The sequence below is a fragment of the Zonotrichia leucophrys genome, chromosome 4, assembly GCF_028769735.1.
Source record: "Zonotrichia leucophrys gambelii isolate GWCS_2022_RI chromosome 4, RI_Zleu_2.0, whole genome shotgun sequence".
Taxonomy (NCBI): domain Eukaryota; kingdom Metazoa; phylum Chordata; class Aves; order Passeriformes; family Passerellidae; genus Zonotrichia; species Zonotrichia leucophrys.
Genome location: NC_088173.1, coordinates 4167501 through 4191033, shown reverse-complemented (window position 1 = coordinate 4191033; position 23533 = coordinate 4167501). Strand labels below are relative to the sequence as shown.

The following is a 23533-nucleotide window of genomic DNA, read 5'->3' as shown; positions in this document are numbered from 1 at the left end:
ATATTAGAGTTAAAGAATGGGAGCGAGGATGATTGGTAAGAACTGAAAGCAAGAGTATGTAAAAATATTTTTTTATTACATAGATTTTATATTGAAGTTTATTTTCACCATAAAAAAGCAACTTCAACCATTCAACAGCTTCATTAAATTTAATGTATTTTTTTCCATAGGGCTGGACTCATCAGTGGGACATATTGATCAGAAAACAAAGATATGCTTCTGTGTTTCTGTAAAAAACCAAGATAAAGCTGGATAGCATAATGATATACCTCACAAATATCTATGTCTTAACTTGTGCCTTTACATTCACACTATGGAATAGTATTCAGCCAACTGTAGAAGATGAATTTATTGCAAATTATTCAAGCAGTTTGCTAACTAATGTTCCAAAAACCATTCCAGTCTCTACTGAAGTATTAGATTTATCACATAATAGGATCTCTGGACTTAGTATCTCAGAATTTATTCATCTTTCTGACCTTCAAGTATTAAATCTTTCTCATAATCTAATAACAGTGCTTGACTTTAGTGTCTTCATTTTTAATGAAAATTTAGAATACTTAGATTTATCTCATAATAACATTTCAAAAGTTTCCTGTCTAACTCTTGCATCTCTTAGACATTTAGATCTGTCTTTCAATAAGTTTACTGCCCTGCCCATCTGTCAGGAATTTGGGAACATGTTTCATTTGGAGTACCTTGGATTAAGTGCTACGATGATACGAACGTCAGACTTCAGGTATATCAAACATTTGCAGCTGCACACTGTCTTCCTGAACTTGGGAAACTTTTCACTGTATGAGCCTCAGAGTCTGACAGTCTTGAATACAAGGAACCTCCACATTGCTTTTGCAGCAAATCAAAATTTCATTTTTTCCCTCCTGTATGATGGAATGAGCACTTCAGAAAACTTAAAAATAGTTAACTTAAGATATACCTTGAGTTACAAAGATTTCCCCTCTCCATCTTTAATGCTTCTGAAGAAAATCAAGACAACAACTCTCACACTTGATGCTGTGGATTTACAATGGGCTATCATCCTGCAAATTTTCATGCTTATTTGGTATTCACCTGTGGAACATTTGACTGTGAGAAATTTGACTTTTAGAGGACCACTGGAGGAGCCGACTGAATTTGCATTTCCACCCTTATTAAGCTCTATGGAACAATTAATCTCTTTGGATGGCTCCATGAAAGCATTAACTTTGGAGCATGTTCGTAATAAGGTTTATTATTTCAACCAGGAGATTCTATACAGACAGTTTTCAGAGATGAATATCGCCAGTTTGACAATAGCCGATGCATATATGCCACACATGCTTTGCCCCAATAGAACAAGCTCATTTCAGTACTTAAATTTTTCTCAAAATGCCCTGACAGATGAGTTGTTCCAGAATTGCGGCACTCTCGTGGATCTTAAATTACTTATTTTGCAGAAGAATAAATTTGAGAGCCTTCGCAAAGTAAGCTTCATGACGAGCCGTATGAAATCCCTGACGTACCTGGACATGAGCAACAACCTGCTGCGCCACGATGGAGCTGGCGTGCAGTGCCAGTGGGCCGAGTCTCTGGCAGAGCTGGACCTGTCCTCCAATCAGTTGGTGGATGCTGTGTTTGAGTGCTTGCCGGCCAACGTCCAAAAACTCAGCCTACGAAACAATCAGATCAGCAATGTCCCCAGCGGGGTGGTGGAGCTGAAATCCTTGGAGGAGCTGAACCTGGCATCGAACAGGCTGGCCGACCTGCCGGGCTGCGGCGGCTTCGCGTCCCTGCAGTTCCTGAACGTGGAGATGAATTCGATCCTGACCCCGTCTGCTGACTTCTTCCAGAGCTGCCCGAGGGTCAGGGAGCTGCAGGCCGGGCACAACCCGTTCCAGTGCTCCTGTGAGCTGCAGGCCTTTATCCAGCTGGAGAGGCGCTCCGGGGGAAAGCTGTTTGGCTGGCCGGCGGCCTACGTGTGCGAGTACCCAGAGGGCTTGCGAGGGACGGAGCTCAAGGACTTCCACCTGAGCCCGCTGGCTTGCAACACGACGCTGCTGCTGGTGACAGCTCTGCTGCTGACGCTGCTGCTGGTGGCTGCGGTGGCCTCCCTGTGCATCTACCTGGATGTGCCGTGGTACGTGCGGATGACGTGGCAGTGGACGCAGACGAAGCGCAGAGCTTGGCACAACCCCCCCGCAGATCAGGAGGCCATTCTGCAGTTCCACGCGTTCATTTCCTACAGCGAGCGCGATTCGCTGTGGGTGAAGAACGAGCTGATCCCGAACCTGGAGAGGGGGGAGGGCAGCGTGCAGCTGTGCCAGCACGAGAGAAACTTTATCCCCGGCAAGAGCATTGTGGAGAACATCATTAACTGCATTGAGAAGAGCTACAGGTCCATCTTTGTGTTGTCTCCCAACTTTGTGCAGAGTGAGTGGTGCCACTATGAGCTGTACTTTGCCCATCACAAGTTGTTCAGTGAGAATTCCAACAGCTTAATCCTCATTTTGCTGGAGCCCATCCCTCCGTACCTTATCCCTGCCAGGTATCACAAGCTGAAAGCTCTCATGGCAAAGCGCACCTACATGGAGTGGCCGAAGGAGAGGAGCAAGCGCGCCCTATTCTGGGCCAACCTCAGGGCAGCCATTAGCATTAACCTGCCAATATCCAGTGAAGCAAATGAGTAGGAGTGATGTTACACCTACTAGTAATGTAAGAGTGTGAATAACTGACTTGACTTATTTTCATTAAACTCAGTTAATATTTTTTCTGTTTTCTTACAATATTCCCAGTTTGTTGCGAAATGTGGCAAATATACAAGTTGCTATTGCTTTTTCAAGCCATCCAGGTAGTCAGAAGTCCTCTGTTGTTACCCATCATCAACAAAGAGAATGCTAGAGAAATTTTCATAATGATTGACCTTATGTTCAGGTTGCATTTATTTTTTACTTTTCCCATTGAAAACTATATTTGAAAGTAATAAGAGTAGTGGTTTGTTTAGTTTAATCAGGCTGGCAAGGCATACATTTAATCTTTGTTCTGACGTGAATGTTGTGAGATTAAGATTGTAAGGATCTGCTTTCTTGGTTTTGATTAAATAACACAAAGAAGAAAACTTTTCTACTGTACTCTTAACACCTACTGTAAGTGTTTGAATCCCATCCAGTATGTTGGTACAGTAGGTGTTAAGAGTACAGTATCCACACCATTTTAGCCTGTTTTCCCTTCCTGGAAATCTTTCCTTTCATCACAGAGAGACTTTCTTGGGTATGTGCTGAAAAGTTGAATCCATTAATTCTTGTTTGATGTTCTTCTTCCTTTGCTGTATTAAACATTACCAATTGCCTAGAGGTAGATACCTGCCAAGTCATGAGTTCATAACATTTGCTATTCACTGTCTTCAAATTCACAGTTAATACCTGTAGTTATTATTTTTTATGGTACTGTAAATTGCTGCTTTGTGCTATCAAGCTATATATACTGGATTGCATGTTTTTTCTCTTTCCTAGTACTTAGAAACTTGATGTTTGGAGGTGAAGCACTTTTATCTCCAAGCTTCCCCTGAACTCTGTTACCTTGTTCATTTAATGAGCAGGGTGTCATCACACAGATGAAAAAAAGAGTAATTTTCCCTAGGAAATAACTTCTCTGCTAAAATCTTGCTGATTAAACTAATGGTGTTTTTTAGCAGGAGACATCTAGTAACTTGCTGTGCTTGGATTTGAGAGTCTAATAAACATCTAATTCTTTATGTGTTTTTAAATTTCATGTGTCATTTCAACGGTGATGTGGAGTTGTGCCATTGTACTTAGAGCTTAGTGGAAATGCAAAGTCCTGAGATCACAACTGTGGGCAGCACAGGAGGTGATCAAACTGGTAAGAGTTCCTTAGCACTCACTGAGGTGGCTCACCAAGCACACATCAGGTGTGGTAGCTAGATGAAACAGTGAAATTGAAGCTGTGGGAGAGCTTCCTGGTGTCCTGCTGGCACCCACCTACCAGTTCAGGTTAACTGGGTAGGATGGCAGTGGGATGCCAGATGCCTGGCTCCTGAGCTTTGGAAAGAAGAGCTCAAAATCCCTACTAAATCTTAATTATCACTCAGTTATTTCCCACTGATTAAATTTGTATCTCTCCAATTTAGAGGAGGATGTTGGGGGGGACCATGTCAAAGCCTTACCCAGAAATCAAGATTTAGTGGGGATTAGGGATGCTGGTGGGTGAGAGGCTGGACATGACCCAGCCATGGGCACTCCCAGCCCAGAGAGCCAAAGGTGCCCTGGGCTGCATCCAGAGCCCCGTGGGCAGCAGGGGAGGGAGGGGATTCTGCCCCTCTGCTCTGCTCTGCTCTGGTGAGACCCCACCTGCAGGGCTGCAGCCAGCTCTGGGGGCACAGCACAGGAAGAACTTGGACCTGTTGGAGTGAGTCCAGAGGAGGCCCCAAAGATGATCAAAAGGGCAGAGCACCTCTTCTGTTGGGACAGACTGAGAGAGCTGGAGTTGTTCAGCCTGGAGAAGAGAAAGGTCCGTGGAGATCTCGTTGAGGCTTTTCAGTTGTTAAATAGAGCTTATAGGAAAGATGGGAATAGACTTTTCAGCAGGATCTCTTGTGGTAAGGCAAGGGGTACTGGTTATAAACTAAAAGAGGGCTGATTTAGGTTGGATATAAGCAATAATTTTTTATAATGAGGGTGTTGTGATCTTCGCTGCAGTGTTGTTCTTGCCTCTCTGCTGGGGCTCTTCTCCATTCTCTGCAGCACAGTCCTTCCTGTCTTCTCAGGGGCTCCTCTTGGGCTCTTCTCCATTCTCTGCAGCACAGTCCTTCCTGTCTTCTCAGGGGCTCCTCTTGGGCTCTTGACCCACCCCTATTTATCTCAGTTACCTTCACGAGCTACAGCTGCTGCCCAACTAAGGACCCTGCAGCTGCAGCTCGTTTGGAGCAACTCGGACCCACACAGATCCCACAATACAACATATATTCAGGCCCCCACATTGACACACACAGATCTTACAATACAACATATATTCAGGCCCCCACATTTCCCCCCTTTTCTTTTAACAATTATACAATTACAATACACATACAGTTCCAGCTCTCAGGCTGCCACAGCTCTCGGCTGTCTTTCGATGTTCCAAGGCTCTTTTCTTTAAAGGCCATATTCTTACAGCTTTCTGCTGCTACAGCTCCTTAATTCAAAGGCCATATTATATTCTGCAGTCCCAGCTCTCAGGCTGCCACAGCTCTCAGCTGTCCTATCTTCTATAGTCCCAGCTCTCTGGCTGATATTCCAAAGTCCCAGCTCTCAGGCTGCCACAGCTCTCGGCTGTCCGGGGGATTCCATACCTTCTTTTGATGTTTGGTTGTGTGTTCTTCATCACACGGGGACACCAGTTGTTGTAATCTTCGCTGCAGCGTTGTTCTCGCCTCTCTGCTGGGGCTCTTCTCCATTCTCTGCAGCACAGTCCTTCCTGTCTTCTCAGGGGCTCCTCTTGGGCTCTCGACCCACCCCTATTTATTTCAGTTACCTTCACGAGCCACAGCTGCTGCCCAACTAAGGACCCTGCAGCTGCAGCTCGTTTGGAGCAACTCGGACCCACACAGATCCCACAATGCAACATATATTCAGGCCCCCACATGAGGGGGGTGAAACGCTGGAAGAGATGGCCCAAAGAAGTTGTGGATGTTGCATCCCTGGAAACATTGAAGGTCAGGTTGGGAAGGGCTCTGAGTGATCTGATCTGGTTGAAGATGTCCCTGCTCATTGCAGGGAGTTGGACTAGATGACCTTTAGAAGTCCCTTCCAACCCAAACTATTTTGTGATTCTATGATTTTACGACTTTACAATTTTACCTCTCTAGAACTTCTTGACACTTTCAAGTGGGGAATGCTATCAAGAAATCCTGTGACCCTTCTTCCTGAAAGCCTTCTGCCCCTCCCAGGCATTACAGCCTAGCGTGAGTAGCAGTCACACTTAGTGCTAGTGGGCTAAAAGACACGTGGTCTATCCTGTTTACTGGACAAGAAAAGAGGAAGTAAAATGTCGTAATTCAGGCTTTCTGGTCTCTGTAAATTTAATGCATCAGCAAACTGGGGGTTTATGTCCTGAATAATGTACAGACTGGGCTGTGAAGGAGTCCCTCACCTTTAAGACTGTTCTGAAATGTAAATTTTAGGTGGGTGTGAAAGAAATAGTTTCTCAAGTCTGCCATGTATATTGTTTTGGAATATTAATGCTATAAGAGCTCTTTATACTCTGTCCTTCCCACCTCACAGATCTTTCATGCAGATGCCAAATATTTTGGTTATGTATATACCATACACTACAGCTTAAAATACACTACTGAGTTCCTTAGATAAAGCACACTCATTTTGCCATGGTTTGGTCTGTTGGTTGGTTTTCTTTTCTAATCAGCATTTGACAGTATTTCTCATCAAGCAACATTGTGTTGGCTTAGTTAGTGTTCAGCCAGGCCAGAGTTTTAATTGTAAAGGATGCATTTAAAGCATTTTTATCACTAAAAATCGCAGTAAAGACACAGAGATCAGTTTTAAATTCTTGAGCAGATTTCTGTGTATGACAGGATTGAGCTCAGTGATATCAAATAAGACAGAGGGAACAGCTTTATTTCTCAAGTACGAGAAAATGAATATTGTCTTAAATTACAATCTCATGAACTTCAATTGTGCCTTTTTCTCAGCCTAAGGGGGACACCCAGTGGCCGATGAAATTATCACTGCCTCCTGAAAGTGATCACTCAGTCAGACTAGAACGTGTGCAATGCTTTTTGACTCACTGGAAAACAGAGATGAATCTCATCAGCCAGCAGCTGGAGCAGCCCCTTCCAGCTCGGGAGGGCAGTCAGTCACTCTGCCCGTGACAGCTGCCACGCTGGTCAGTGGCCGTGACTGCCCCTGCCATTGGTCCCTCTGCCTGAATCCTAGAAATCAACAGCACGATAATGAGCTGTGTCTGGCTTTGCAATGTGCAGGAGGCCAAGAAACACAAGCCAGTAATTTACTCATTTTCTGATTGCTGTTTGCAGGCTTTTATTTTTGTGCCTCATTTTTGCTGTTCCTGCTTTCCCTTCTGTACATCACCATGGCATAGCACAGGTGCTCACCAGGCTGATCTACAGGATCCCAGGCAGAGAGAGACCAACATCCTGATGCAAATACTCCGGCAGAAACGGGAAGCGTTAGAGATGCATTGTGAGTTCAGCCAGGCTCCCTCTTCTTAGGCATCTGATAAGGTGTGAAGAAATAAAACTCTATTCTTCATCATCATCGTCATCATCACTTTTATCTCAGCACAGCCTGCAGGTGTGTCTGGAGGTGTGCAGGACTCGTGGTGATGTGTCAGCAGCCTCTGGCACCCTGCTCTGGGAGAGGCTGTGGGGAGCAGGCCCAGTCAGTCATCCTGTGGGTGATTAAAAAAGGCAAACTCACGTGTTTGGTGCTCCACACCTGCCTATGGGCTAATTAGAATGCCCTAATTAGAATGACCTAATTAGAGGTGAGTAAAACATTTTTATGAGCTTGCCACTGAGTGTGCTGCAGGACACAGCTCCTCCAGCACAAGTTCCTTGTGCTGTGCCCTGGGCCCTGTGTGGGGCAGGCACAGGGGAGGTGGCAGAAGGGCCACCCAAACACCCAGAGCCACTGGGGTCCCCCCCAGGCCTGCCTCTGACCCCAGCACAGCATCACTGCTCTTTGCCATCCAGCATGTGACAACATGACCACAAACAACATTCTGAGTGTTTTATTAACAAGTATAGTACATATGCACTGTGCACTAAATATACTAAATATACTAAATATAGTATGAGGACTGTACAGTACAAATTTTTTATGTTCACAGTTTGACATGACAAAATGTCATTACTGACTTCCCATTGGACTACCAAAGTAGAAACAGTGAAAGTACATTAAACATTCACATCTTTAGTAAGAAAAGATTACCAAAATGTCTCCATATTTGCAAGTTATAGTAATGCACGCTAGAAACCTTTAATTAGCCATTTTGTCTTATTAGCTTATAAAATATATTACATTTTATTTTAAAAATTCTGCATAGTTTATAGAAGTATCAAAGTAAATAAAAATCCTTGCTCTATTTGCAGGTGAGAGGTGCTAAGCAAAAAGATTATTTTGACCCTCTAAAGTACATTAAGTGCTAATATCTGTAAAATATAATGAAAAATGGTCTAGCCCTCTTAAGAGATGTAAAATGCTTTGTAAATTTTTAGGAAGGATTTGTATTCATCATGTTGCTAACCTTGGCAGAGACAATATATTTGAACAAGATGTGGCATTAGAAGTATCACTGCAGAATGCCATGTGTACATTTAAATAAACCCCACACATTCATACCTGCTTAGTTTCTTGCAATTGTACTACAAACTAGTAATTTATTATAATCAAATAGCTTAAACAGACACATTTTAGTAAAACAGTATTACCTGTTACACACTGCACAGTGCAATACTGTTACAGAGAAAGTGGGGGGGGGGTTAAATATACTCATTCTCCAGGATTAGGATTTTGTCTAAACTGGCTTTTCTTTAGGGCATAGATGGAATGACTGGTTTTGCAAAGTACTTAATTGAGTACATTTCAAAGTTGCAAGGTATCCTTCAAATCAAAGTTTGCTAAAACTACACAATGAGCTGGTTAAGATGTGAATTCACATTCAGCCAGAAGTGTATTTGTTTGTGACCTTTTAGACATCCCACAAAGACACTACAGACACAACCAAAAAATCCTATAAGGAAAGCATTATCATGAAATAATCTCAAATACTTATATTTAATCTTGAAATTTCAGTTGTCCTAATTCACAAGACACATGGATGAAATTTGAAAGTTCTGTTCAATCTCCACTGTATTAGACCCCATCATTAGTACCTTTCAGGAAAAAGGTACATAAGCTAATGAATTAACACGGCAAATAACCCATACTAAATCATCTGAAGTAACTCTTAGTTACAAAAAAGTTCTGCTTTCAAGGTACTGATTTAAAAAATATTAAAAAACATACTAATGAAAACATTTTATGTTAACCTCAAAAGAGAAACAGAGCATTAGAAAGAAATGTTCCTTAAACATCCTGAATTTTATAGATTTGCATTTTTAAGGTAGAAATGGGACCAGTTGCCATTAAGGTGCTGATTTTCTAGTATCTGTTTTGCCCCTCATCAACAGAACAGAGAATTGTTTTCATCCCAGGGTACTAAATGTCTGTAGACTTGTGACTGATGCCACAGGGCTCCCTCCACACAACCTCCCAGCCAGTGACGGGCCTGGATTCACAAAATTGCCAGTAAAACCAAGAGCAAATTCTGCTACCAAAAAAATGAAAAGTAGGAAGTCCACATTCTGGAATAGCTGCTCATTAATATCAGTCTCTTTCCTACAAGTTTCTCAATGTCACTAACAATCTGCCCTATCAAGAAAGAAAAAAGGCCGATTGATGTGCTGGGTGTTTCAGCGCCACATGTGAGCAGCTGAGGGAGAGCTGTAGGACACGAGATGCAGCCCTGCCGAGGTGGGGAGGATGTGTGGAGCTGGAACACAGCAATTGCTGTCAGAGCATTTTTCTACAGGAAGTACAAACCTCTCCTTCTCTAATTCCACAGGCACAGGGATGTCAGCAGAACAGCTGGTGAAGACCTATCACCAAATAAAGGCTCCTTGCACTCACACTCTTGCATCTCCAAGACTGTTTGGCATTGGGCTCCATTGGTTTTAGAAGCACAGCCTACCTGCTCCACAAGCTCAAAATTATCCACCTGCAGATGGACACTCCACCTGTCTCCTGCAAGGTTCTACCAAACTCTTCCTCCCCCCACACCTCCATTGTTCACTGGTTTTTTCCAAAAGAAAGGAAAAGCTGACTTCAGTATGTTTAACGTACAGGGAATGGTGGTTACCTTACATAAGGCAAGGAAGGGGAATGTGCTTGTGCGTGTGTGTAGAGAAATAGATCCTGTTTCCTTGCAGTGCCACAAAGTCTGCCAGCCAGAAACCTTCCTTTCAGAGGATCCAAGACAGGAACATTTCTAGGGGCAACTGCAGGTTGCTTGAATTCAGTTTCTTTTAGCTATGTAGTTCTGTTTGCTAATGGGCATGGTTTTAATGCAATAGACACATCCACAGGGAAGCAGTTGTACCTTCCATGGAGAGACTACCAGAGTCACAAACCAGAACTGGATTATTTGGTATGTGCTTTTATCCAAAACAGATAGATGACTCAATTTATCATCAGAAGTACTTCATATCTGATGCCATCTTCTCATAAAAATATTGTGGATCAATAATTTTAAATACTGTAGTGTATCACAGTGGTACTCACACAGTACAGTTCAGAGCATTTTTGACTTAATGATTGCTATTTTCTGAAGTACAGCAAGGACAAAAAAATTATTTAGAAGAAATGCAGGGGCATGATTGCAGGGGGATAATCTATATCCCTGAAATGAGGTGCAGTAGGTTTCCATGAATGTCATTTAATGCCAAATCACAGGCGAGTACCATAGACTCACAGAATCATAGAATATGCTGAGTTGGAAGGGACCCAACAGGATCATCGAGTCCAACTCCTGGCCCTGCACAGGACACCCCAAAAGTCACACCATGTGCCTGAGAGCATTGTCCAGATGCTTAACTCAGACAGGCTTGGTGCTGTGACCACTTCCCTGGGAAGCCTGTTCCAGTGCCCAACCACCCTCTGGGTGAAGAACTTCCTGATGGTAAACCCCTGACTCAGCTTCAAGCTGTTCCATCCATACACTTGCACAGAAACCAGACATACAGAGTCACACAAAGTCTTCCTTTAACAAATCCACTGGGGCATTATGCAAGAAAAACAAGGATATATACTACACTATTATACAGATGACAGATGGCATTGGTTTAGATGCGCAGTATTGTGTACGGACCAATTCCTGCCCATTTTTCTTCTTGACTGGGGTAAATGATACTATGACTCAATCTTTCTGTAAAGTAATTACACTGTTTAGATTTATTTCCTCAGTATTACTCACTGTTTGGGCAGAGGGGATTTCTAAATCAGGTGTCTTCCTAAAACTGTTGTATGAACCACACTGCAGAAATCAACACAGCTGGTAAAGTCCATTCATTGCATTGTTGAGCATAAAATGAGAGTGTATCCCTTACGGGGCACATAAATAATAGTCTCTGGCAAGGACTAGCATTTCGGATATTCAATAACATTTACTATTTTATCAGTATATGCTGGGTCGATTATATGAAGAAACCAACAAAAGCTGTTAGTTTAAAAATTCCCTTATTCACAAATGAAATACAATAAACATACTGAATGCAGAAAGGGTTTGCTTAGCATCCCCCAGAAGAAAAAAAAGAAGTGTTCACATTCTTTAGGTCTGACCCGTGGCAAGGACATAGAAGGGTTAGATAACATCTGTTACTGACCATACGTAAGCTTTTAATGGTATAAACTCAGAGATCCAGACCAGCTGAATCCAAATTAAAATGCATGTGTAAAAAACAAAAAAGTGTGGCAGGAGTCAGGGAGAGAAGACATTCAGACTAGCATGTGGCGTTTCCTGTGAAGAGCGAGATGGTCCGAGCGAGAAAAGCTGCGGTCACAGTCTGGACACTGGAAGGGTTTGATTCCTGTGTGCTTGCGGAAATGCCGCGTCAGTTCATCAGAACGAGCAAACTTCCACGTGCACCCCTCCCAAGTGCATTTGTATGGTTTTTCTCCTGGAAAAGGAAACACAGAAGTGAGGATTTAAGATGTGAACACATCGGTTCTGATCATGTTAAGTTCACACATAAATCTGATAGATTCATTCTACTGCCTTGCCAAATTTCAGTAAGTACTTCAATGCTTACTCAAAAAGCTCCAAACAGTTTAAAGCTGAAGAGTACTCTGTGCTAGAAACTATGTAGTCAAAGTTAACTGACCAAAAAATTGCTACCTGCCACAACTTATTCTTTTATTGTCTCTCTGTTCCTCTCTCTGCCATATTAGCACTTGTTTTATATTATGACACCCAGAAGGAAGAAGGTTTAAGCATTTCTTCAAATATTTTCAAAATCAAGACCTCATTTTCTAGCTTGCTGGGGGAAAGGACTGTGCTACCATGAAGCACAACAGGCATAAATCTTGTGATTTCTAAAATTTAATGCAGTGTAAATGACTGGCATCACAGTTGCAAGTACCTCAACTTAAACTCTTTCTCTATCATGACTAATGTCATCCTCCTCCTTTAACACCTCTGTATTGCCCAACAGGTAAATGGCTGGCTTGATGCACAACAGAGATGAACTGGGCTCCATTTTTCCTACAAGAGGTACCCTTGTAAAAATCTTGGGTGTATATACAATCATTCAGCATGCAAAGATGAACATTTCTGTGGAGAGCAAAGATGGGGATATGTTTACTGAATACTCATTCAGATAAAAAGCACCACTGCACCAGTGGTTAGCACCTCCACAAAGCAGATGTGTTTGCATTTGGCACACAGTCCAAACTTCTGCAAATGGGCTACTCCCATAGAAATTACAGTCAAATTTAACAGTGATGTCATAGGTGAGCCAGTGCAATTTGAACTGATTTGGTGTTTGCAGGGTGTGCAGACTGAATAAACTGCAAGCAACTGGACACAAAATGAGTGAAGAGCCAGTGAATGTAACACACATCAGCGTGCACTCTGAACCTGTTCTGGCTTACAGTCTCTTGTTGTAGGTTTTTCCTACTACATCCTCTGTCTTTTTCTCAGCCTATAATTACTTTCACAACAATGCCAGATCTACCTTCTGTCATTTTGTTATTTACACCTGTGGTCACCTGGCCATTAGCAGAAGTTACAAGCTCAGCCTATTTTACCACAGACTTGATGAAAGAAAAGCACAGCTATGCTCTGACCTGTATGGGTTCTTCGGTGAGCTTTCAGGTGGGAGCTTTTAGTGTAGACTTTGTTGCAGCCTTCATAATCACATCGATGTATTCTGCGTTTTCGTTGTGTGTCTGGGGATTCCACAGGTAAAGGTCTCTTTCCTGGCTGAACTATAACTGAAGGGTGATTCCTGCAAAGTTAAATTAATGTTAAAATCAAAAACATTTAGCACAGCAAACCTCAGCTAATATGATTCATAAAAGAGCCTTTTATTCACTACCACTCTGTCTCTTGGCAGAAAGAACAACATTACATGCGTGTCGAAAAATTCAACAGGGTTTAGCAAATTTTGTGTATTTTAGCAGTAATATTTTTAAATGTTTACTCACTCTGTGGCATGATGTAGCCATTTTTACTACTTCCTAGCTCCTTTTTAAAACTTTCAGAGGAAAAACCCCATTCAACTTTGTGTTTTTCAGTCAAACCCAATTTCTTAACCCTGAGTGAACTTTTCTTGCATTTGTTCACTACTTTTTCCCCTTCAAATACAACTAATTTGATTGTAATTGGAAACAGCTATTCCATATTATTAAAGAAATTGTATCTTTAGGGTCTCAAAGCAGAACTCAATCTTTATTGTTCCAGCCACTCCTTTAGAATGTAATTAAGAATTTCCTGTTTGGTGCTGGCAGCAGGGTGCGGCCTCCCTGTACCACTGACGTCAATTCCTAAAAGTAGAGCTTAGCCTGTGTGGCACACCCACAGGATGTCTGAAGTTGTCCCTCCACCTTCTCAAACATAATTTTTCACTTTAGAAGCCCACAGGTACAGTGCAGGTAAGACATATATGAACTAAATGTGGACTTCTGCTGTAAACAAACCCATAAATGTTCACGCGTGCAAAAACATACAGGCTTCTTAAAAGCAGTCTTTGACTGTTGAATGACACCCCTACTGTAGAACTGGGGACAACCTAGATTCTTTCTTCCACATCAATCTTAAAAAACTCACGTTTGTCAAAAAGGTATGTGTAGATTATAATGTGCAGATATTAGCATTCCTTGTTGCAAACTCAGCTCCCCCATGCAACAGAAAGGAACTTTCTAGAAACTCCTGTCTTTTCTAAGTTAATGTATTTCATGTGTTTTTACCAATCAACTCATGTTTTGTAATACGGGGTTCTATTGGTTACTTACTCCAAGTTCCTTGAGGGCCTAATTTTCAGAAACATTGAACTCCTACTTCCCTCAGCAAAATAAAGGGCATGTGTTGAAGACAGAGAATCTTGTGCATGGCTTAAGAAGAAAAGATTTCTCTATGACCCCACAGCAGCAGGATGCGGATAACAATGTGTGAAAACTTGAATTCTGTTACTGATTCTTTTCTTAAGAGCTAGAAGCTGGAAACTGGGAACCAAATTCTCTTTCTTGGGTGGTTCTGTGACTGTTGGGTGATGTACTCTTCAAGTACACATTAAGTCTAGCTAAAAATATTATAATGGCAGGAAACCCCAGATGGTGATGTTAGACAGAGACACACACACTCTTAAATAAGAAGGCAGGCTTCTAGCTTCCAAAGAAACAGCTCTCCAAAGCAATGCTCAGTTTCAATGCAGTTGCATACCAGTCCTTTTGGAGAAGCTCAGGCTTAGGACAGCAAACAGACTTGGTCTAAATTATTATGTGTGGAGGCTAGTCCTGGACATGGTAACATCTGGGAGAAGGGAGAAAAAGGATATTGGCCATACACCATTTGTGTTTTAGGTTTTCAATCTGCAAGTGTCTGGAAAAAGCACTGAGAATGTCTCCTTTTCCCCTAATGGGAGAGGAGGCTGGCAAGACAACAGAATGTTATCAATAATCACATAGGGTGTGGCAGTTTTAAAAAATGGTCAGGGTGGTGTCAAATTCAGAGGTAAATATTAAGTAAGTGCCAATAATAAAAGCACAGCCCTAATTCTTTCGTTCCCTCTTCCACAACTAGACGTAAGTTCATGTATGTACCATTTGGCACTAGTCAATAGGTAAGAGTACCTTCTAAAAATTACGTTAAAACTTCAACAGCTTTTTCTTCTTTACCACAGACCACACTATGCTGACAGCGTGAGTTAGACTTTGAAACTTGCATTAAGATATGTTTATGAGGCTCCTTATACTATTACCTCAAATTTGATTTCAGAAATAACTGCAGTTACATTGACAATCAGACATACTAGAAAGCCCCACCATCCCCCCAGAAATGTCACCGTTATTTTTATAGATAGATAGACAGATATAGATAGATATACTGCCAAAAGCTAACACTAAACCAAAATAAGTCACTTAAAAAGTCTTAAATAAGTCACTTCAGTGAGACTAAAGGTTTCCTATGCCCCTTTAATGTCGCTTAGGTGTCTGGGCAGTTGGAACCAATGAATAGTGATAAAAACTTCACTGCCTAACTATAGCTCATAAAGCTGTGAGACAACAACATATTTAAAACTAAAGGTTTAAGTATCTCATCTTGTAACTCATGTGAGTTGTCTATGTATTTTTTTTAAATGATAAGAAACACAATTTATAAATTTGTTTTGGATACAGCAGAATGTGAACTTGAAAGGGCTGGCTCCAGGAGCAAGAACTAGAGCTCCACAGGACAGCTACAATGCAATTTAAGCTGTTACAGTGCAAGGACAGAATCTCCATGAACATCACACTCTACATGGGCAAGCAGAGCTGATGCTCTGGAAACATGGACATAAAATGTTTTCTGTAACAAGCTATCTACATATGATACCAAATTTTATATTCTTTGCTCAGTGGATGGGTTTGCTGGGGAAACTACACCCATTGGGAAATAAATAATGCAAATCACTAATGCAGGTGACAAGCCTGCAGAAGTCTCAGCCCTGAAGGAAGGGTGTGGTACCAGCCAGGAACAGCACTTACTGGTTTGCTCTTGTTAAAGAGACTTAACAAAGACAAAAAATAAACTGAACCATTTGATAGTCCTGACCTAGCAGAAGTTAGTTCCAGCTACATAAGGACCTGACTCCCCTGTGTGTCCATTATGGAAGGTAAGTTACTAACTAGTAAACATGCATGTTTACTATTTTATGTAATAAACATGTATAAGGTGATTTAAAAGAAACAGCATATCATTTATAACAGCTTGCTGGCAGCCAATCGCCAAGAGCCTGCAGTCCAGGAGGTGCATCCAGACTGTTTGGAGACAAGGAGGGGTGCCCACAAGAAGGCTGCTGTGGAATGCAGCCATCCCTGGTGCTGTGGGGTGCTTTTGAACCCCAGGGCCCTCTGCAGGAGGACGAGGCAGCGTTCTGGAGGAACTACACAAGAGCACCCATCCATCCCATGCTTTTCTTTCTCTCTCTGAACCAACTCACACTGGGTTTTGAGTATGTGACTTGAAGCCCCCTTTCCCTTACTCTGTGAGGTGAGGTCAAACACAACCACCTCAAGGATGACAGTGAGCAAGAGGGAAGTGCAGAAATGGAGTGTGAGGTTCTGTGCTGTGAGCCCTGCTCAGCTCCCACCTTCAGCTCCTGCCAGAGCCACGCTGGCAGCCTGCCTGCCTACCCAGGGCACTGCCTGCTGAAGGATGAGCCTGGCTCTAGGTCATTCCATGGTTTTAGTAAGCTGACAGGATTTTCCCCAGAAAAACAGGAAATGGAAGGGTGCCCATGGCTCCTCATGACAGGAGAACTGAGAATTTTTTAATGTTTTCAATTAAAAGGTTTATGCCCCAGACCTAATTTATTCTTCTGGTCCTAGTCCTTTCTTCTGCAAACAGCACTGTTTTAAAACCCATTAGATCTGTGACCCAGTTCATGCAGGGGCCCCAGTAACAGCTATGCCAGCACAATGAGTTAATACTGGGATGGAAAAAGTGGCTGTGAGGGAAGAAAGCTTCAGAAACTACTTGAGGTGCCAAAAAATCACCTACAGAACAATGGCCTCAGGTAAAAATGCAATTTCACTTATACACACAGGACTTGTAAGGCTGAAGAGGTTCTTCCCACCAAGCAGGCAAAATTTTTGATAAGACAAAGAGGTCCTCCAAGAAGAGAAAGTCACAACACTCATTTTAAAGAAAGGTATTTCAAGTAACATAAAAAGAGATACCAGTATGAACTGTCTTTTAAGTTTTTTTCAATTTTGCTGGCTTATTGGGAGTCCTACTTTCAGTAAATTGTGGAATTGTAACCTGTCATCACTTTAGAAATGCATGACAGAAATATATATATATTATACCTTGCATATCTATTGCAAGGTATAAATATGTATCAACTCCTGTACTGCTGAAGAAGGGGGAAAAGAAAGCTGAAATCACGTTTCACAGTGGTGGGAGGGATGAATGTGTGTTTTATTACACATCCTAAAGCACGGCAACAATCCTTCCCACTCCTCAGAACTGCTAACTGCTTTCCATTGTAGTGAGCTGCTTTCCATTGCTCTGCTGATCTTGGGACCACTGTTAGCTACTTACTCTTGCAACATTACTTGCTGAGGAGACAATGAGGTCATCATTGGAGGTGACATCTGTTCAGGATAGAAGTCAGTCTTTGATGGTTCACTTCCTGGCTCTACTTTGATTGTTTTCTTCAGTGTGGGCTTCTCGTAAGACTCAATGACAGGCACTGTATGGCAGAAGGGAGGAGAGGGAAGGCAACACATAAAAATTATGAAGAGTTATGGAAATAAATAATATACAAAAAACCCCTAGAGTTAAAACAAATCCATCAGTTCTACATTTACTGTGACAATTAAATACAAAATCTTTCAGTTTTAGTTATCTCCTGGTAACTATGACTCAAAACATTTCTATTAATTTTCATCAGTCTGATGTTATTATCAGTCCAAATCTCAGTAGATCAATAGTTTATGTAGATACAAGCAAGAGTAATGGAACTGGTGAAGGGTCTGGAGAACAAGGCCTGTGAGGAGCAGCTGAGGGAGCTGGGATTGTTTATCCTGGAGAAAATGAGGCTCAGAGGAGACCTCATCACTCTCTGCAACTGCCTGAAAGGACAAGAGGAAATGGCTTCAAGGTGCACCAGCGAAGGTTTAGTTTGGACATGAGGAAGAATTTCTTCCCAGAAAGGGTGATTAAACATTGGAATGGGCAGCCCAGGGAGGTGGTGGAGTCACTGTCCCTGGAGGTGCTTAAGGAAAGCCTGGCTGTGTCACTCAGCGCCATGGTCTGGTGGAAAGGTGGTGTTGGGTCACAACTTGGACTCTACGATCTCAGAGGTCTTTTCAACCTAATTGATTCTGTGATCCTATGACCTTGGTAAGTCTGGTAAAATATTTACACAACAAATTCTATGCCTGTTTATTCTGGAAGAACAGAAATTACTTTCCACTTCCTAAAATATCAACAACCCACAGAAACCAAGTGCTTGGACATTTGTCTTATTTTGTGGAGATGAGGTAGCATAAAAAGCAATTCTGCCAACACTGACCTTGCATGCTACTTGGAGTTTCCATATCATCTGGGAGAACTGTGGACACCATGATGGGCTGCTGGAGATGGGGAGCATACATGAAAGGAACTGGCTGGACCACAACAGGCTGTATGACCGGGAGAATCCCAGGGCTCCTGAGTCCATGGCGTGAAAGAGCAGCGGCCATTACAGGAGGGATTGTTATTGGCATGGAAAGAGGCTGCACTCCTGGGGGTGACGGTGTGAATTTACTGAGAGGTGAGCTGGGGGAGGACAGAGTCAATCCAGGTGAACTTCTCCTGTGCACAGTCTGAAATTTTAGTGGGGAAGGAGAACTTCCAGTTGAAGGCGGCGAGCTCCGTTTATTTACCGTAAGGTCCACTGGCTCCATCTGGATCCCATTTGATAGTCCTTCAGGGCTGGAGTAGAATTTATTGTGCAACATACTTGGTGTAGAATAAATGACGCCGTATTTGTTTGGCTTCATTTGGTCCATGTAATTGGATGGGTATGACTGTCAGAAGGAGTGGAAAAGAAATACAGAAAATCAAATAATAAATCAACACATACAAGCAGCTACTGCTGAAAAAGAAAGGCAGCCAATAAAACAGGCAAAATGAAAAAGTTTCAAGAAAGCAATTTGATGTAGTTTCTAATTAAAATGGTATTAAATAAAGCCTCAGATTCCCCTCACAGGAAGTTCAGTTCTGATTCACTAACTGTTTCAGAAGCAAGTAAGACAGATTATGAAAACAAATCTTCAAGGCTTATTCAACTACTTTTCTCCCTTTAAAATTGCCTGTCATATATTCATGCCTGCACATTTCTTAACTGACCTGGGAGATAATCTGCTATGCCAAGCATATAACTGTGTGCTGAGGATCATCAATTCTAGAAACAGGAGAGCTCAGCTGGGCTTAGAATTGCAAGTAATGGGTCCCAATCAACTGCTAAAGTAATTGAAAAACAATCACCACTAAAGAAGGAAATTATGAATTTGAACCCTACAATCAATACAAAATACTCAGCTGAACTATATAAGTAATGGGTGAGTAACTCAAAAGTGCAAAAGGTAAAATCTAAACCTTTCTAAATGATTTTTTGAGATATAAAGCAGTTAACAAGCCAGTGTAATTTTGGAAAATGAGTACAAGGATAAACATTTGGTGTGCTGGAAGAATATTCCTGTTAGTGGTAGCTAGCAGTTCCCATTACAATATAAACCCCAAAGCGAATCTTGACTATGTGACGATCTCCACAATTTAGTAATAATTTATATATTTAAATATAGATATGTATGTATGTACATATGTATTACAAAAGTAAAACACACGTATCTAGTGATTGTTGTAAACCCAGAAGTATTAACATTAGAGTGCAGTATTATTAAACAAATATCCAGACCAATACTGTATTTAAAAACTGATGTTGTTTACTAACAGCTAACTCACAATGGAAACTGATGTGATGCCCTAACACAGCAGTGAGACAAAGAAAATGCAATGGACACAATTTTTTAGCTGTGTTGTCAACTTTTTGAAATAAAATGTTATCTTTGGATTTCAGGTGGGTAAACTAATATTAAGAAACTAATTACTTCTTTATTTTGATGAGTGGGATTAAAAAAATGTTCAAAATGGTATAAAGTGAAACATCAGAAGCATAAAACCATTGTATTTTTATAAAATTATTTCCATAACGTTTCAATTCTTTTTCTTCCTGGGGTGAACACTTCTGTCAATACATCTTTCTGGTTTCCTACCTCTGTCTTCCCTGTGAGGAAACACTTGGTTCATTTTAAATGTCAATGGTAATGGGAGGTACTTTTGCAAAATGACACAAATATAATTTTCTTCTTTTCAGTTACTGTTTGAAACACTGAGTTTAAAAAATATTAAATTTTCCTCCTGCATTCAGAGCACTGTGATAGAACAACAAAGCTGAGTCCCTCAGTCCATAAAACATTCAAATAAAGCAGCACACAAATGGTGATTAATCTTCGACAGTAAATATTACATTAAAACCTCTGCAAGTTATATATTCTCTTTATGACTATTCTTACAAATTCCATCTATAGAAACATTCATCTTTGATGGTAATTGGTTCATCAGAATTTTATTAAATGCCATTATTGCAAGAAGTACTGTCTGTAGACTTGTCAGAACTGCTGAGCCAAGCTATGAAATTATCAGCATTCTAAGTGATGGAGACCACTAAATATTGATATAATTTAACAGCATTTGGTATCTATTAAATCGGATCAAATTAAGGGCATACCCAAAAAAATTTAACAGGTAAGGAACATTAAATACTTCTGTTAAAACTCCTGTTATTGGTTTACAGTAGAGAGTTCACCCAGCTTTAATGAACTGTAAACATTCCACCACTAAGCATCAGTGCATTTACAGTGCTGCAGGTTTGTCAGGGATGATCACAATGTCACTGCCTACGAACTTCTCTTCCATTGCAAGAATGCTAAAAAGGAAAAAGCTTGTCAAATGTGAATCTCCAGGAATGCTTTTGGCCAATGAGTCTATTAAAGAACAAGCATCCCTAGCTGTATCCTTATCCTGAAAACACCTGGTGGGAATTCAAGGAATAACTGTCTGGATGCTCACAGAGCTTCTGTATTCTTCGATGGGGGAGTGATGAAGATTGTGATTGATTCTGGTGCACAGCCTGCAAAAGGGTAGAAATGATGCTGGAGACTGGAGAAAAACTGTTTATTCCAATTCAAACAAAAAAGGAACTTGTTTCACCAAATGGTAACTGGTCCAAATGTTTAAAAAGTCCTTTAAAAAGTCCTCACAGCAAATAAGTAGTCCTGTAGGTAGGACTTGGATGACTTTGTCAGTAGCTCATTAGGAACTAACATAATATATGTTCAATAATTCATTTCAATAAATGGCATGAGCTGTTGGTAGAGTGATGAAATAGTGTGGGTGCAAGCTTCAGTCACCTGAGAATATAGTTAATCCTTTCAGCCACACACCCTGAAATACAGTGGTGTCAAAAGCATTACTAATTTCCTCCTACCCCTCCAACTACTGTGATGTTTTAGAGACACAAAGACTTCACACCTACAGTGTAAAGAGTACACCTACATTCAGAGAGAAGAGTGAGATATTCCCAAGAGGCTTAATTTAATTTGGCCTCTAATGATTCTATCAGAATGAAAGATGCAACACAAATAATCCTGATTGCAGATTTCCTAGTTATGTTAGCCCAGTCTGCTCTGCTTAGCACCTCTCAACGTCAATATGACAGTTTCTCTCTCATTCCACCTCCTCAAAAGGTGTTCAAGAAAACTAACTCACTCAGTGGCTGCTATCCTTTGTCATTTTCTCTCCATATCACAAAACCTCCCTTTAGAGGCGTCTCCAGAGCAGTTTCTGTTGTGGCACCAGGGCTCCAAGGAAGTCACAAGACCAAGAAGGGCTGGGGAGCTCAATGGTTTTGGGCTAAGCAGCCTCTGTGTGTACAGAAGCTGAAACACACATGGTCCTCAGCCTGAGGGAAAACAAAGTAGTGTCCAGTGATGGAAACTTCACTCAGGAACCATACTTTCCTCTGGACTTCCTGCTTTTTTTCCCCTCGTGCAATGGCAAAAAGAAAAACATACAGATGTGGTGAAATACTCTGAGTAGTCTTTGACAGCTGGTCAGAGTGATTACACTGACTTATGAGAAGACTCCAAAGGTCCAACGCCACATGCCATGGAAAGCACCACATCACTGGGAGAAGGATATGGTACAGAATAACCAATATCTGGAACTCCAGCCTTGAAATGCACTTGGCTCAGAAACACTCCCTTGTTTTTCCCACAGCAGCTTTTCCTTCATCTGTTGGTCTGGGAAAGACTGCTTGCTCCTCTGCTGGTGAGCTTTTTGAGGGACTGACCTTGCCCATCTGGCAGAAGCACACAACTGTTTGGGGCACTTGTGTGTCTTGTGCAGAGCCCCAAACCATTGCAGAACCTTCTTTGGGAGATGCAGGCAGATGTGCACAAAAGGTGACCCAAAAGACAGCAATGACACTTCTGTAAAACTGGCCTCTCTTCTGATTTCAACAGACACCATTAATAATCTTAGATTATAGCAGATAATCACCACTAATCTTAATACAGTTACACTGTAACTGTAATTAAAGTGACAGGCTGGCCGATACTAAAATTCTTTCTTGACCCAAATATTGGAATTTGTCGTACTTTCAGTGAAAAGTTATTTTTCTATCATGACTCTTCAGCAAATACACCCCACAAAAGTCAAACCGTAATTTTAAAATGCATATAAACTTAACTCCCAGAAGTGCTGTTAGTAGTCCTGAAGAAATCAGACTGCTTAGAGATGCATTTAAATTTATGAAAATTACTCTTTATTTTAAATAAAACAGGAAACAATATTTTCACTGAAAGATGCCATTCAGAGCACAAGTTTAATGCACTCTGAGTTATGTACAATGACTTCACCCTTTTAATGGATTGGCCTTTCTAGGAGTGTGGCTTCATGTTACACTTAATCTGTTATTGCAGGCTAAAAGCTGAGAGGGGAGGTTCTCTCATGCTCCTCTCTCCCCTTGCTCTAACATTGAGCAGCTACACAGAATGAGTCAGATCAGCTTCCTGATCTGACCAAAAAATGAGTATTTTTGGTGGGTTAGCAATTCTGACTATTCAGTGAGCTGATCCAAAGGTTCCAAATCATTCTAGGACCACACAATTCTTCAGTCACGCAAAGGAGACACAAAGCTGGTGAGGAGGGAGCAAGGTCAAAGCCTTTCCTTTCAGCCTGTATCATCACAATTCTCACTGTACTGCTCCCACCTACATGTCCCACTGCTGTTGCTTATTAGACTCTTCTCTGAGATGACCCTATTCTCTGAGTTCATGGAAAATTAACCCATTTTTAAAGAAGTAAAAAGTGTGAGAGGAATGTCTCCTCTTCCCCTTTCCCCCCCTCCCCGTCCTAGTTCTCATTTGTTCACTTGGTAAAGCAGTGCAACCAGTTTACCCAGCGAAAAGCCATTGTTGGTTTGGGTTTTTGCAGGATTAATTTCCTGCTGTTTAGAGCAGACCTAGCCACAGGCACCTGTTACCACAACCAAGAGAAAAACAAAAAAAGGCACAGCAAGAAGCTGTTCACTTAGTTCAAGGGTGTAACAGTGAAACCACAGGCCATTGCCACTTCACCATGAAGCGTGGCAACTTAATTTGAGCCCACCCCCATG

At 41.5% G+C, this 23533-nt stretch overlaps 2 protein-coding genes and 1 long non-coding RNA gene across 8 annotated transcripts in view; 2 read left to right on the top strand and 1 right to left on the bottom strand.

Moving 5' to 3' along the window:
• The first annotated feature begins 245 nt into the window (after positions 1-245).
• LOC135447250 (toll-like receptor 6) lies at positions 246-2666 on the top strand. Its single transcript, XM_064712165.1, has one exon. The coding sequence runs from the start codon at positions 261-263 to the stop codon at positions 2664-2666; it is 2406 nt and encodes an 801-aa protein (XP_064568235.1). The 5' UTR covers positions 246-260.
• A 2971-nt stretch (positions 2667-5637) lies between these two features.
• Positions 5638-7487, top strand: LOC135446477 (uncharacterized). Its single transcript, XR_010439822.1, has 3 exons — positions 5638-5686; positions 5840-5935; positions 7025-7487. It is a non-coding gene; the product is annotated as an uncharacterized LOC135446477 (long non-coding RNA).
• A 238-nt stretch (positions 7488-7725) lies between these two features.
• The window catches only part of KLF3 (KLF transcription factor 3), a 27935-nt gene continuing 12127 nt past the window's right edge, over positions 7726-23533 (bottom strand). For all 6 annotated transcript variants that reach the window (XM_064710274.1, XM_064710278.1, XM_064710277.1 and 3 more), the window contains exons 4-7: positions 18326-18821; positions 17350-17500; positions 12894-13054; positions 7726-11725 (exon numbers count right to left, since the gene is read on the bottom strand). In XM_064710274.1, coding sequence (XP_064566344.1) covers positions 11544-11725; positions 12894-13054; positions 17350-17500; positions 18326-18821 — 990 coding nt within the window. In that variant the 3' untranslated portion in view covers positions 7726-11543. The remainder of the gene's footprint in view (positions 11726-12893; positions 13055-17349; positions 17501-18325; positions 18822-23533) is intronic.